At 38.3% G+C, this 16,886-nt stretch overlaps 1 protein-coding gene across 2 annotated transcripts in view; it reads left to right on the plus strand.

The window, feature by feature from the left end:
* The window catches only part of NKAIN3 (sodium/potassium transporting ATPase interacting 3), a 383,297-nt gene that overhangs the window by 184,395 nt on the left and 182,016 nt on the right, over positions 1 to 16,886 (plus strand). For both annotated transcript variants that reach the window (XM_069779419.1, XM_069779420.1), the window contains exons 2-3: positions 2,252 to 2,389; positions 11,797 to 11,877. In XM_069779419.1, coding sequence (XP_069635520.1) covers positions 2,252 to 2,389; positions 11,797 to 11,877 — 219 coding nt within the window. The remainder of the gene's footprint in view (positions 1 to 2,251; positions 2,390 to 11,796; positions 11,878 to 16,886) is intronic.

Consider the following 16,886-nt stretch of genomic DNA (forward strand, 5'->3'; position numbering starts at 1 on the left):
AGAGTTTTTGAAACTCTCTACCATCTCTACCATGGGATTTGGGGCACCCTTGTACTATACTGTGTGAGGTATCCTGTGGTTTAGAGAAGCTACAGGCAGGGTTATTCCCAAATGTGAGGTCACCTGAATTGCCTGAGGGAGCACATTAGGGAGTGGTAGAAAAATCTAGTGACTCTGAGGTGTCCCTAGTGAAGTCCCAGCTAGGCCATTATTGTGATTCTCGTGAGTCTACTACAAGGTGAAATGACATTGGGGTCACTGTTGTTGTGTGCCAGTTGGAACATCTACATACTTACAGGAAGGTGACAGCCACACTGTTAAGCACTGAAATTCCATCTGAGGTCCATGTAAATATGTCATTTTCTAGATTCGGTCATTAACTTTTCTAGTTCTTTTCCATATCTAGGGAAAAAAACCCAAATTATTGATCCAGATGGACAATGAATTAAAAGAAGAGAGGGCAGAGTGTGACAAAAGCAAGGTAGATGATAGCTAATGCCACATGAGCCAACAGCTTCACCTACGTGGGAGTGGTGTTCCCTCTGAGATTCTCCCTTACCTACAGCACAAAAAGGATAATTTCTGCTAAGACAGGAACATCTTACATGTCCAAGAGGATAATATCATTTTAACATTGTCTGCTGTGTGATAATTTTTCATTTATATATACTGGGCCAGATGTTTAGCTGACAAAAGTCAATGTAACTTCACTGACTGCAGAGGAGCTGCACCAAGCTGATGATTCAACCTTTGTTCATTTAATTGTTTAGATTTATATTTATTAACCCCAGCAGAGAATGTGGTTTTCATGACTGGTGTAAGGGATTATTTTTGTACAGAAAAGATGGATTGTACTCTTAGTGACACCTAGCTGCATCTTGTAGGTGAGGATTGAATCTGGCCATTATGTGTAAAATGAAATATTTTATGTGAAAAACCCACCTAAGATAATACTTTTGTTGGTATTTATAGGGCCATGCTTACTCCATCTGCTTCAGTTATAAATATTTTAAGTGCATAATTCAGTAAATTTTAGGGTTTGTAACAATGTAGTAAAATCAAGTAGATGTGTAATAAATTCTAGTAAGCACAGAAACTCAGTTGTTTCTCAGCAGGATTCTGTTTAGCTACTTGAAAATGTCTTGCTACAGCTGGAAAAATATTGAACCAAGTTTAAGCTTTAACAAGTGTGCTGCTGAGAAAGTTGATTTTAGTATCTTTAGAACAATAGACTGGATTGTCTATGAGTAGCAGATGTGTTTGCAGAAGAATTTTAATCTGGCTTTTTCTTTTTCTTCTTTTTCACTTAACGTTCAGAAATGCAGAATTACCTAAGAACCACATGCTGATGCAAGGATAAAGGTTGATACTTCTTAGCTTCCTCCATTTCCACACCCAACTAAATCCACCCTTGAAATGCCATGAGAACAGTGGGAAGAGAGCCATTAGGCTGCCACCATGTCTTTCTGATTTGCACTTGCCCAAAGTAACCTAGCAGCTTTTGGCAGAATGCAGATAGCTCATTTGGCTGTTGTTTTTGAAGCAGCTTACTCCAAGGTCTCCCAACATTTTCTACAGCCTTTCACTCCCTGAGCCTACCTCCATGCCTCAGGTAGTGAGGAGGTCCCAGCAGTCTTCCGTAATTCCGGCATTAGAGAACTCCCAGGAACATACCCAACAGCCACATCTGGGACTCTTCAGAGCCTGCTCTACCCCTTTCAGCGAAAATCTCTCTCCTTTAGGAACAGATTGAGGAACTTGCACTCAGGTGTAGTTGAGACTAAATCTAAGAAAACAAGGACATAAGGGAGGGAGGGAGCATGGTGATAACTAATCAGTAACAATAGCAAGGTTTGCATGGCTTTGCTCAATCTAGGTAAGCGTCTATTTAAGACAAATTTTGTATTTAAGTAAATATTGGCAAGCCTTAGAGTTTCCAGCACACAAGAATAAAATAAAGCTTATCTTCATTTGGTTTGTAGAGGTATTTTTGTATTATAAGAAGGTTTTACAAATATTTTCTGAAAGTTTTTCCAAGTGCTTTTTCATTAGAAGGTCCGCATGTTGACTAGTAGCTATCTTCAGATACCAGTGTACTGATAATGCTGTCAAAGGCTACACCCAGGAACCGTAGTTTCAGAATTTTGCAGTATTTTTCTCTGGTGAAGCCTGGTGCAAATAACAAAATATCAGGTGTTCTGTCTCACCCATAATTAAACAGTGGATGTTCTGTTTATGTGTTTTCTTACAGCTGGCAGCATTAGAGAGACAGATCTTTGACTTCCTTGGTTTCCAGTGGGCTCCTATCCTTGGCAATTTCCTACAAATAATAGTTGTCATTTTGGGTTTGTTTGGAACCATCCAGTTTAGGCCTCGATATATAGTCGTGGTAAGTCTCATTTATTATCTATTATTTTTTTGCAATTGGTTTTAAAACCTGTCATATTACAAAGCAGAATTTTCGTGGTTTCAAAACACCAGATGGTATTTCTGTAGAAACTTTAGAGGTCTCCATGTCTTTTTGCAAATTTAGGACTACTGAGTGGCATTTCTGAGATTTCGGAAGCTATCAAGAATGGGTAACCTAGAAAAAGTACTGCTGAAATTATGACCGTGACACAAGTTCTTAGTAAGATTCTTTAATGAATGAAATACCTAGATGGGTCATGGGAACATCTACAATTAGACTATGCACAAGTGAAGAAAAGAAATACAAATTGTTGTTCTCTTTGCAACAGACAAGCAGACAACAGACAGCAACGGCCATTTAAAAAAAAAAAAGTAATGGTCAAGTCCTTTTAAACAGGGAGAAGCAAGGATTGTAGAAATTCCTTTGGTCCTGTGACCCATGGGTTCCAAAGAAATTTCCTTCTCGCATCTAACTTTGCCAAGACCTGTATTTATGGTCTTGACCCTACATTGTTGTAAATTATCTCTGATGTTTGTAATGAAGCTTCACAGATTTTTTCCCCATGTTCTCAACATAGCCAGGAATAAAAAAACTTTCAAAGCTGTGAAGGAAACTGCCAACAAAAAATATCCCTTTGCCTCCTCCATAGTCTCTCCTGAATGGATGAATATTATGTCTTTACCTGGCAGTGTCTGTATCTGGAATATTTCAGTTGTGTTTTCAGTAATGGATTTTAAGTCTAAAGTTGCTTGGTTTGGTTTTTTTGTCGCAAAAGAGTGAAATAAATGTCTACTGAGGAAAACTCATTAAACAAATACTTAAAAAGCTTCATCTTTTCTAGTCAAGCCTGGAATCCTGTAATTCTTTGTCATGTCTTAAAAGAAAAAATGAACAGAAAGTGCACCCAAGTTTCTTTATACTCACATTAGCTAAGCTTCACAAGCAGACTATAAGTAAATGAAAATGGATTGATGTAAATAATAGCACTTTTATACGTTACCTGTGGTTGGAGAACTCGGCAGCAGTGTATATACATCCATATAGTGATGACTCACCTTTCTGCTTCATGTTCTCCATTTCATACATAAGACATTGGAAGCAAGTGAGGGTAAGCATCTGTAAAATTATGTAGGAAATTCATGTCTGAAGTGCAACACCACAGAATCTCTTGCCCCTCAGGTTCAGCACTGTTGTTCAATGGTGGAAGCTGTGCTTTAGTTTTCAAATGAAACGCAACAGATGTTAACTGTTTCTGTATCTTTTCCAGTGTAAATGAACATTTTAGACTATATTAAAGTTGTATTAAATTAGAGGTAGAAAACCTCATAATTAAAGAAAGAAGCACCTCAAGAAGATACTTTATCCTCAGATTTAACTGAACCCACATTCTGATTTAACTTTAAGCATATATTTACAATCTCATGCTATAGTAGGTGCAAATACTCACTACTTGGGAAGATCAATACTTCGGAGCAGCTTCTATCCTTACTAATGTAAGGTTTCCAGTGAAGCAGGAATAGTTTGAGCCAATCCTGAAGTCTGAAGAGTGAAAGTACACAAGTTGTCCGGAACCAGCCTTACAGCTCAACACCAGCAGAAGGGGGTGGCTTGCATACCTCCCTATTCTCACTGCTCTTCTCCCTGGCCAAATACTTCTCTAAACCCTCTCCACCAATTCCGGCAGCAGTTAACTGGACCCTTCAGTAAGCCCATTCCGCTCCTAAGCTGTCAGAAAACCAACCTAGCAAAAAGTGGAGAGTTTTTTGCCAGACTGGTGAGCTGAATCCAGTCTGTGAGGTTCCCGGTGGGTGTCAGGGCCAGCACAAGGCAGGCATTGGGACTGTGTGGTTATGAACAGCAGTGCGGAGGTGGAGGGGAAAGGAGGAGATGCAAGACTTCCCTTGTTGCTAGCTGCAAACTTGTCAGTTCAGCCTCTTGTCTAACTTCACCCTCAGGCTGAATTCAGTGAATACCTCAAGCCAGCATAACAATAATCCTCCCTTTGCTCAGCTGCTACCTTTAGTCCCTGTGCTGTTCCTTCATTTGCACCAGCACAAACGTCAGTTCAGCGACTTGATAAACTATCAAACCAGAACAGATCCTGCTGAAAAGCAACCATTTTCTTTTCCAGTGTTTTTAAGTGTGGGTCAGCTCTCTGCCCTGTTTCACATGTTCCAGCGGAAGGGAGGAGGTGCGAGAAGGCAAATGGGAGCAAGTAGCCAGAGGAAGGGGAAAAGCGCATGGAGTCTTTCTGCAGCAGTGCAGGGTGACACCAGCTTAAAGTGCTCGTTGAGCTATAGCCTGAGGATCTTCCAGGCTTTACCTAACACATGCTCCCCAGAAGCCATGCTTCCTAGGGCTGTCCCATCTGCAGCTGGGCTTTGCCAACTGTCCTCAGAAGCCCTAGAGGAGTCAGCGGTACAGACAGCAGACCCCTACCAGTGCCAGCTCCAGGCTGTCTTTGCTAAGGCAAAAGGGAATCCAAAGGCACCTCTCCCAAGGAAAGACATAGACTGCCTCCCTGCTTCTGAAACCCTTTAAAAACACAGTACACCTGTTACAGTGGTAAACTTTTACTGCTGGCTTCAAATATAAAGTGTGTTTAATGCAAATCTTCAGTAGGGTCATGAATTTCAGTATTACTTAAACACAATGCAGAGAGATTCCTACCCGGGCTCTGAGTGGTGAATTGGGCTCCAAATTCATTGAGAAGCTTCATGGGCTTCTGAGTCTATAGCTGCACCTTCAGCCACATCTAAGTCCCTGGATATGGTAGAGGTTGGTGTCCCACATTAGAGCAGCAATTTGGTACTGTGGCTTTGACAGAAGAAATATGTCAACTCATGCTTTTATGTCCTCTGATTGCTGAAGCCTCTGGTTTAGATTAAGCTAAATCCAGTTTAACCGGAAAAGTAACCAAATACTTGAAGAAATGTATGCTTAGCATCCATTGTCTTTTCCTTAAGACTTCCCTGGAAATTAGCTTTGCTACTGCAGATGATCCCATTGAAATAAAAAAAAAATGAAGTAAAGAAAGAATCGTGTCAGATACAACAGTTTGCTTCTGTAAACTGTCTACACAAAATTGATCTGGCACACGTGGGTGCAAATTCTCCCCATAATACTCTATCGTACTCTGGAAGGGATCTTGACTTAAGCTGACCAGCTCTAGGGTCCTTGGTCTGACCTTAAGAGAACTTCTTTAATCTATCTTATCTTTTGTGCAATGAAGGCTGTGCCTGAAGGTTTCCCTGACAATAGAAGTTACACAAAAGCTTTCACTTTGCCACCCTTTGCAGCATATGTCATGTTCTCTCCCCTCAAATTTAACATATGGCAGGAATGGGAAAGTAAGTGAATAAATGTATTACATGTAGGGCCCTAACTTGAAGCACATCTATACTGCAGTCAAATATGAGACTAGTTCTGCAGGCGCAATTGAGCAGGCTTTTGGTCCAGGTACCTAGAAGCCAAGGAGCTCAGTAAGGGCTGTGATAGAAGCTGGATAAACACAAAAGCAGTTGGATACCTCTAACTCTTCCACTGTCACTGAACCCAGGATAGCTAATTTGTCACTAGCATTTAATGACTACATAAGCTGCAGTCATTTCTTTGACAGCAGCAGAAGCATAGCCATTGTAGATTAAAAGTCTGAATAAAGAATTGAGGTTTGTTTCATAGTTTGAGTGATATAAAATTTGGTCTGAGAGCTTTCTACCAAAAATATGCCCCTCCCTCTAAGAGCTGCCACGCAATGACTGAGTCATGAAGCATCTCTGTCGAATACAATTGTCATTCCAAGTAGATAAAGATAGTGGCTCATGTTCTCTGGCTACAGTCCTTCAGATACAGGACTATAAGGATGGTGATTCTGAAATAAATCTGGAATGTCACTCACTCATAGGTAAAATGCTGAGGCCTCAGATCTTAGAAAACACAGAGAGAGAGAGGGAGCAACAGCATTAACTCCAAGTGTCCTAATTAGTTTAAATTTAATAATTATTTCTAATAGGTCTTGTATTAATTAGTAATCTAGATCAATTCTTGTGAACTATTTGTCCTGTCACTAAGCGGATATGCTATTTTCACTACTGGAATATTTTGTGGCTGAATTAAATCAGTACAAAGTTCCCAGGAGACATAAAAGTGCAGAGCTGATTCCTAATTTTCCCATATTAGCTCATTTGAAACTTACCCAAACATTTGCAAAGAAGAAAAACCAGCTACATTTCAGTTCTAACTACACTGTAACACACCTGTCATGCAGCTCCAGAGCTCTGCTGTGATTCATTTCCCTGTGCATGCTTTTCCTTTCTTAACAGAACTTGCTATCACCAGCAAGATTTTCAGGCTGTTAAAATTGATTAAAGATTATGACAAGATATTTGTTAAAGCTGGGGGTTTTTTCCCCTCTCCTACTTCTGATATGGGACTTCAAAAGCCTTCTGAATGATGAGTCATGTAGCTAAAATGGCAGAAACCTGGCCCAAAGCTGAATACAAATATGTTAATGAACAGTGAGAGATGAAAATAATACACTTAAATAGGAGGAATATAAGGTGGAAATCTCTGCTTTACTTGCCTTAATTTATTGCATTAAATAATATGATATATAGGCAATGTGTACACCTGAAAAACTGGGATGCAGTTTCTTAAAAAAAAACAAACAAACAAACAAAAAAACAAAAAACAAAAACAAAAGCAGAAGAAAGGCTATACAGAATACTTTACACAGTATTCAAGCAAATGTTATACAGACACTCAAAATATGTGTGAAATATTAGGCATCCAAAATTACTCCTTGAATATCCTTCCTGGTAAGTCCTGAGTTGTTACTGTTCCATCACGTTGATTTATGCCACTTCCCTTGTTGTCTTTCACAAATATGACTTAATAGGGCTCTGTAAGTACTGATGCCTCTGAGGCACAGCCAGGTATTACAGGGGGACAATCTGATGACTCAGTAGTTGCTGCCTTTCCTTTGAAGTATCCCTGAGCCAACATTTATTTCCCCTAATGCCAAGACACTGTCAGAGGAGGTGCTGCACTTCAAATTAACTATACAATTGAGACAGTTTATTCATTAAAGCTAAATGTATCCCACAATCCTTCTAATATTCAAACTTAGAAATTTCCCTTTTCTCTTTTACCTTTCAGTTTAAGAAGCCATCCTTTGCATTTTTCCTTAACCCTTTCTTTTTGTGACATTGTGTCCATCTAATACCAATGATTCAACTCTAGAAATGGTTGTATTTCACTGGTATATGAAGGTATCTCTGCATCAGTTTCAATATGAGCTGTAGAGTCAAAAGAGGTATAGAAATATCACTGTTGTAGAGAGGCTGGCATTAAGAAAGGGGATCTGAAAGGAACCTGCTGGGTTGAACAATAATTTAATAGACATTTAACCAGAAAGGTTTAGGGAGTACTCTCTCCACATAATTCATAAGACTCCAAATGCTTCCTCACACCACATAGTATACAATCCTTAGTGCAAAGCACCAAAAGCAAGAAAGTATACGGTGCATCATGGAGAGAAATCAGCAAAGATTATCACCAGTGTCCTAGGTCCTTCTAGCAGAAGGAATCTGTTAGGTGAAAATGTCCAGGTGATTTTTAAGTAGAGCATCATATGGGGTATAAAATAAAAACCCCAACTCTTCTTATTGCTTCAACTTGTGTGGAAAATTCCTTCTTCATGCCAGATATGGTGAGGGTTGTGATGAGACCAGCTGAGCCTGGGGGGACTGAAGGTGGCAGGCCAAAGAACTGGGGCAGGAATCCCTGGGTGTGGGAGAGTAAGAAGTAGCAGGCACAGCTGGACCATCAGGGTAATGCTCAGGACACAGGACGGGAGAGGTTGAATGGCAGGTCAGGGCATGAAATGGGTTAGGTGAGGTGCCTTGGGAGGGAAATGAACTCCGAGCTTCAGTGTGAACCTGATGCTTCAGACCCTAACCACTCCTCCTCCGACAGCAAATGTCTGCCAGCGTGTGTGACACCTTCCCCTGCCTGTTGTCCCCTCACAGAACGGGTGACGACCTGGGGCTGCAGGCAGTTTCTCTGCCAGCTCAAAGGAGAGGTCTTTGTAATGGATCTGAAAGTTAAGCCTCACATAGCAACCCAAGCAGGTGTTAGTGTGTTGCCACATAATGGAACGTTGTTACGGTTTGGGGTTTTTTAAACCTTGACGGCATATACCTGTAAATTTACATACATAATGTTCAGAAAGTATTACAAATTTTTCAGGAAGAAACACTCAAAAATTAAGAAAAGCTGTTATTAAAGTCCTCCTCTGCAATCCTAATGTGATCCTTTTATATATTTGCAGTTTTGTACTGCGTGGATGCATAACAATTTTTTTCTGAGGGGCACCTCAGTTGGAATAGAAAGGACAGACATTTGGCAGTTTTCTGGTGATAGTAGCTATAGAATAGAAACTTGATTTGCAGAAAACAGAAGACATGGGAAGAATGAGGCAAGTGACAGCAAGAATAAAAGGATTGCTTTTGTTGTAAAGCCCGCTCCGGGTAGCTGAGTTTTATCTCTGCTCTCAACTTCCGAAAGGTTTTTTGACACAAAGCGAGTCACTTAAAACAAACTTCTCACATGCTTTGTTTTCCCTTTGCATTCTGGGTTCTTGTCTTGAGACCTTCTGGTCTGATTTGCACAAGTGCCGAATAGCTCAGTCACAGGGAGCTGAACACTGAGCTTATAAAGCGCTGTATAACCCCAAGTGTTCTGAAAAATGAAGGCTTAAGCATCTCAAGTTGGATGCCTATAATGTATGAATACTTCTGAATGTAATCTCTGCATGTATCAGAACATCATTCGCATTCTGAGAGCTGTATCATTCCTTTATAACATAAAATAAATTAGTTAATGTTTGTGCAGCGCTCACACATTACAGTGATGAGCATCTTAGAAAGCCTCATGAGGAGATTAATATTCTGTCCTCAGAGCAGGGTCTGAGTGACAAAGAGAAATGAAGTATTGAGTTAGCTGTTCACAAAATATATTGAGTAAGGTAGGGTCTTTTAAAATAAAAACAAACCTATGATGAATTAATTCATGTTTGCATTGTATTGCACATTCACAAAAGAGAAAAATTAAGATGGCAAATATAACCAGAATCCTGACATTTCCTGATTTTGCTTTCTTGCTTTTGCTGTCTCAAAACTTTTCTTTTAATGCAGTCTTCCTTAAGTACCTATGACACTATACAAGGAAATAATTCTGCTACTTGCATATCCAAAAAGATGTGTTTTCAAATGTGGACAGTAACTTTCTTACTTTTAAAAATTATATAGTAGTAATTACTGAATATCTAATTATTATGTTCTTAAAGCAAATGGAGCTTAGATTTATATTCCTGCAGTTCAGTGATAGTGCAGGAAGAGCCTCTCCATACACAGCAGCTGGGTTTCAAGGTGCACACCTGCTTTGGACCTGCACTTCTCTATCAGTAATCCTCACAGTGGATAAGGAATGAAACAGGTCCTGACTGTGTAAAACAGAGTAGCTTGGCCTGGGAAAGCACGTTCAGACAGTTTTTGCCTGTGTGGTTCGGAGTCGTCACTGGTGCCCGTGGGACAGAATGAAGCCAGTAACAGATTTGGCTTGGCCTGGCAGATCGAGTAGGTTTCCTGTTGTTGTGATGACAGATTTAATTCATGGATAGATAAAAAAATTCTTTCTTAAATAGGGGAATTCTCCTGAATATTCTGAAATCTGCTTTCTATGAGCAGCTGTGCTTGTATTAAGTGTTCATTAATTTTGAACATTCTGCACCTAATGTTCTGAGGACCTACGTTGGAAACTCAGGAGCTTATGATGAGTTACTACAGAGTCAGCAAGTGTGGTAAAATGTGATATCCTCTTTTAAGTTAATCTTATTAGTAGTACAGACCTTATACTGCTCATAGACCACAGCAGCTTTCTCTATTTTATAATAACCCAGCCTTCAGTTGCCACACTGCCCTTCTCTGTAAGCAAGAAGAAATGGCCCAGGAGTGTTACTCTCATTTTGTTTATTAATGACCTACTTCTTATGCCGTAGCCATCTCCAAACTGCCAAAGTACATCATAAGAAATTAAATTAAAGCAGTTATCCTGTTTGGTGTACAGAAACGACTGTATGCATGTGGGGGTAATCAAAGGGGGGAAAAATTCAACCCTCTTCACCTGAACCTTTCATTGTACATCACAGGGAGGGGAAGGAAGAGGGGAACTTAGCCCAAAACTGCCCAAGAAAGCCAAGCTGATGGCACCCGTCCAATGGAAATGGGATCTAGCATATTGTAGATTAGGGTGTTGAGCTTTATTGAGTATATTGAAGCAAAACAATAGCATATTAGCCTCACCTGGTCACAGCTAATTAGACTGGCGAAGGCACTTAGCAGCAGTTCTCCACTGTGAAGGTTATAAGCGCATAAATGTAAAGTGGCAGGGCTGCTGCTCATGGTGGGTGTAGCTCCAGCGTGGCTGAGCATGCACCTAGCCCCACAGACAGAAATGCTTCTGAGGGGTGCTGCTTGGAGAGTTAATTGGACATAGTTTGCAGTTGTATATAGGTAAACAGTGCATCTGTGAGGAAGTAGTGTCAGTCAATTATGCTGACAATTAAAATATGAAAGATGATTTAAGGTAGACAAATTAATCTCCCATTCATGCTGTGGGTGAAGTATGAGTTCAGTCTTGCACTAGGGTAGGATGCTGGAGAACCCAGAAGAGATATGGGTATGTTCACCTGTTAAGGGTGCATTGTAGAATCGGGTTCATGGCCATGAGGACTGGAGAAGTAGTGAGCTATTTTTCATGTAATTAAAATATCTCTTCCTGAAAGAGTCTTAAGAGACCAGCTTTACCCTTTACCTGTTTGGTTTTTTTTAAACAAATCCAAATTATCAGATCAATAGATCTTCTGTTTTATTTGGTGGAGTTTTTTTCTTGTGTCTTTCTTCATAATATTTAAATATTATTTTAATAATATTTGCTTATTTAAATTATTTTACTATTCTGGAATCTCCTTTAACAGAGCTAAATCATGATTTACAAATGACTCACGGTTGCCCCAAAAACAGTGTTTAAGTCAGCATTTTGGACTTAATTGGTATCAGTAGGATAGTGTAAAACTGTAAAGAAGAAATATCTTTTATTGGTGTTTATTCAGAGCAGCAATGAATATTGGATTTGTAATTTCCTATGGTTCTTAGGGGACTTCTGCAGGGAGACCTCCTTTTCTGAACTCTCTGCACTTGGCTGTTCCCAGAAGAACCATGCTTATTGATATCAGGTTTTTTATTATTGATCTGCTCAGTATAAAGTCTTTTCATCTTCACATTTTATTTTTCTGTCTTTTTGCTTTCATCCGGCTTTGTGTTTAGTACACGGTGTGGACTGCCCTGTGGGTCACCTGGAATGTTTTCATTATCTGCTTCTATTTGGAAGTAGGCGGACTTTCGAAGGTAGGTCACTTATCCTTCTTCAGGTTTATGGGAGGGTGTTTTAACAGCAGGACTCTCAGATTTTAGAAGGCTGGAACCATAGAAGAAAAATGTGGTTGTTTGAACATACAATTTGATCTTCAGATTTCGTCTCTGATGAGAACTCCAGTGTTTGAACTTCTCTGATGATAGTAAATAGTCATGGGTTTGAAGTACATAAATGCAATGAATCTGAATTACAGGTGCCTTCTGAAGTACCATCCTGGAGGGGGAGTGGAAGGGGGAGGGTAAGGTTATTCAGTGGAAAATTTGAGGTTCTTTTTGATTGTTGAAAAACAATGTCATTTTGGTTGAATTTTCAAGCATGTATGAAAAGTATATCTGAATTTCCAAGACTGCTTTGAAAGCAGCTAAAGAAAGTTACTAAGAAGGTTAATGTAACAACTTGTTGCGCAAATTGGTCTCATGGTGAGAATGTTAATTCTTTAGAAAAGAACAGATGGCAAAGGATGACTTTTTTTCAGATCTGAATAAAACTTTCCTTTACATGACACTCAGTCCTCTAGGTCACTGATTGCTTATTCAAACCTCTGATTAGAAGAGAAATGTTTGCTGAAAGTATCGAGATACATGTTGCTTTTGTACAAGGTAGCGCTTAGGTTAGCGTAGGTTATATTTAGCATTGTATCTACAGTGAGTTCCATACAACATCCGCTGCTTTTCATTCTCCTGTTGGACATAGATGATATTGATCTTTGTTTAACACACTTATACTTGAATGATTCCAGGCACAGTATGTCCATAGTGCATGCTGATCCTGGTATTATTAATAGAATAAAGATCCCCATTACTGATTGTAGACTTAGTGGTATGAACTACATCACTGTTAATTCATGCAATGTTTTTAGAGTTGTGAACTCCACTCAGTTCAGATGGGAACATTTGCGAACTACATACTTTTTTGGGTTCAGCATTAAAACTCCTTGCTTTTGGCTGACAACAAACAGAAAAGTGGTGAAACTGATTTAATAAGAAATAAAATTTAATTTACTCAGTAAAAATTCCATTAAAATTAAAGCTTTCAGTGATAGATTCCTTTGGTGATAAAATTCCATAGTGAAAAGCTACAACAGTTTATTTTTTCTCCAGATATGATGTAGTTCACCAGAAGTCATAGGCTTGATGAGGAAATTAGTGCACTTCATAGATGATCAAAATAAATGATCATATTGGTATGTTCTGACTTAAAAATCTATTAGATGAACAGAAGAGCAACACATGGAAGTGATGAATGCCCAAAGTAATTGTTCATTTTCATTATACACAGAGTTTGTATTTTTTCAATCAGTTGGGTGATGACTGTTTTTATAGCGACTATTATATTTTTATGGATAACTAGTGGTTTTATCTAAGTGCCTAGGAAGTGAAGCAAAACTTTTAGTCTGGCCCCTGAGTTTGCGAAAATTTGAGTTGTCTTTCTGTTGATTGCAAAGGATTCTCGTCATACCCTTAGTGTAAGGGGATTATAAACCAGCAGGTATGAATTGAAATCTTGTATCTTCCAGTTTCACCACCGTGTTTCATTTTTAGGTCTTCATACTAACATATATGACAAATCACAATGCAGAGAAATAGCAGCACAAATATTACTCAACAGTTGAGGAAAATGCCTTTTATTAGTATGCACTTCATTTAATCTCAGAATTTTGGCGGCATTTTTATCTTGTGGTTTATAATTACAACATTTGAAAAGTAGTTTCTCAACAAAATGGTAGACACAAAATTATTTCCATGAAAGTTAACTGCTCTTGTATAGATTGCGTCAAAGGCAACAGTATCAGGACCAAGCTAGTAATGATAGAATCAAGAATTTTGTTCAGTAAACCGTGGAATTTGGGGTTTGTTTAATGCTGTTTCTGAAAACCATGCTAGAGATGACGCAGTCATCCAGAAACTGAGGTCTTTTTGCACCATATGTGTAAAATCCTGGATATTTACACATTGATGGGTATTTGACACTGACTTAACTGGGACCCACATTTTACTCAAGGTGCTAGCTTAAAAATGTCATCATTGCTTTCCATGAATATGCTCCTGTGTTGTCAGGCATGATAGAAATGTGCTGTCACCGAGGTACATTAGTGTCGTTGGCAAATCAAACGCCATCAGAAGCTTTTCAAGGATGGCTATTTTCTCAGCATTGAATTCTTGGCAGGGAATATTCAACTTTTTTCTTGCTATTGTTCTAGTTTTCCATTTAAAAAAAGATTTTGTTTCTGAAATGAATGCAGATTGATTCTAACTTTTAAATTCTATTGATATACTATCAGGGAAAATTATGATGCTGTCTGGCAGCTGACTGATTTCTGTTGGTCTGTTTGTTTTTAAGCACTATCATGTTTATATTTGCTCTGACCAGAACCAGAGTTAGCTGTTGCTTGGAGTCCTGTGAATTTATTAGGTCTTCAGTTATGAATACTATCAGAAAATATAACTTGGTGCAATATTAAATGGCAATTTTAATTCTATCTTCACATGGAGTACGCATACAATGTGGACAGACCAGACTTTTCAAATGTCCTAATAGAAACCCCCCACCGCTGAAATTTTGCTCAGCTCTTAGTCTTGCGGTGGAAGGGAAGATCTCCTTTGAGTATTCTCTGTTTAATGGTGCCAAGTTCCACTAATGTTAACAGAAAATTTGAATAAGAAGAATGTAGGTAACTTACACCTGTTCTTTGCTGTAAGAGTTTGAAGGAAACATTTTTCCTTCAATTATAATGCATAATGTTCAGATTTTCCTGGTAAACTGTTTTTTGTTTGTTTTTTTTTTAAAGGATCAGCCTGATATTTAGTTTAAAGTTTATGGATCTAGTACACCAAGATCTTTAAGCTTTTCTTGATAAGGAGTTATGGAAACCTCTGCCACCTATCCTCCCGGTGTCAAACATGATGTATGTGACTTCATCCTTTCCATTCTTTCAGAAAAGCATGACGTTTCTTCACAAGAGTGACATGGAAAGTATATTTTTAGTTGAAAACATTTTTCATGTTTTAAAGTAATTTGAAAAAAAAAAAAAAAAAGGCAATTTCAAACATAGCCAAATTCCCACCAAAGTTTGTTTTTAATAATCTGGAGGGCCAAACTGGTAGACCTGAGTGGAGGAAGCTGGTGGGGAGGAGTAAGCTGGGAACTGAAAGACTGTATACATGGCTGTAGGCTTGTCATCAAGGAATTCACTTGGGTCTCAGTCCCTGCTCCAATAAATATCATATTATTTTATACAAAGAGGGAAACCTTCACAGACGAGCTTTCTGTGGAAGCACTCCCCAATAACTACAGTATGGTAATTAGGGCAATCTCCTGGGAATAAGATGATAGGGATTCAAGTCTTCTCAGGTGTGACAAGGAAATAAACCTGGCTCTCCCACAGCTGTGTGTTGTAAGTAGAAAGCTAATGAGTAAAGGTTTCCTCTTTTACTACTTTATAAACAGCAAATAAGTCAAGCTCCTTTTTCACTTATATTACAGATGTGCAAATAAAATTTTAATGCTTTTTGCAGGGCTAAAGAAACTATTTGATTAGAAATAAATATATAAATCTTTTTTGTTTCTGTTAACTCAGGTTTTTGCATTCTTTTTTTCATTTCTGATTTTACCAATGAAAAAACCTGCCTGTATGAATAATGAAATTTGCCTGTATTTTTCGTTTACTACTTTTATGAAATTGAAAGCATAAGTTTTACTGTTAACGACTCTGTAGGAGAGAAACAAAGCCGCTATTGTAACATGACCTTTTAATCCTCTGCTGAAGGATGACAGATTGCTACATCCATACATGAGCTCACTAGTTGTTTGGCTCTTATTCTCTGTCTTGAAATGAAAATGTGTTCTAATTGCCACATTTGAGAGTATGGACAATTCAAAACTTATAGACATAAACACAAATCTCAAGGAATAAGAGGCCAAAAAAATTTCACTAAAGAGCATTTGAAAATAAACATTGATTGTATCTTACTTCATACAATACCAGAAGCTGTTACTTTGAAGTATTGTATGTTCTTCTTAAATATGGACAAGAGAACTTCTAACTTGTATAAGCCAGCCCTTAACCCCCAGCAATACGTTCTTTAAGTACTTCTGTACAAAGGAGACTTCATTTGTTTAGTATGTACAGTTAATATTTCTATCATTTATATCCCTCCAGTATTTCAGATCCAGTATGAAAGTAGCCGTGTTTATTTGTATTTATCTTTCGCTAATCTAACTGATACTTTTTGATAGAGCACTTTTCTACCACTTGTTTTATTTTGAGTTAGTGACATTTGTTTGCATGTGTTAATGCCTTTATTCAGTAAAAGTATAGCAGCATTCCAGTACCGTATACTCCTTTCCTGGTTTTTGATATACCTTACCTAGGCATCTGGGCAACGTTGATGAGCTCTCTTCTTTTTCTGTGATGTTTTTGCTTGTTCTGCAGTTTTTCTGTGCCATGCTTCTTGAGCATGAACTTTGCCTCATTCAGGATTACTTTAAGTTTAGCTCTCAAGGTTGAGCTCTCTGTCAACTGACTCTTTTATTGCTTTTGGCCAAGGATTTGCATGACAAACACTCGTACATTCAGTAGAAAACTACTGCTAATACCACTTATGTTTATTATCTGGTTCTTAATTTTAGGTATTGAATGTAGGTGAATATGAACTCTCTAATGTGCCTGTGACACTAGCTTCATTAACCTTTCCCCTGAAGTCAAAGTAAATTTTGTGTATGATAATTAATAAAACAATCTCTTTTCACATATTTTTTTCTAGTAATATTTACTTTTATCAATAGAAGTTCAAAGTCTGTAGAGGTCCCAGCCAACTTTATTAAGCTGAAGACAGAACTATAGGCTGAATTCTTACATGGATCTGTGGTTGGAGGATAGAATTATAACTCTGTTAAAATTAATGATTTATTCCATCTGAGGACAAAATGGACTAATAAATTACTTAGTAAAACGCTGTGGGAATGAAAACCTAGTACTCTT

The sequence above is a fragment of the Haliaeetus albicilla genome, chromosome 3 (assembly GCF_947461875.1).
Source record: "Haliaeetus albicilla chromosome 3, bHalAlb1.1, whole genome shotgun sequence".
Lineage (NCBI taxonomy): Eukaryota > Metazoa > Chordata > Aves > Accipitriformes > Accipitridae > Haliaeetus > Haliaeetus albicilla.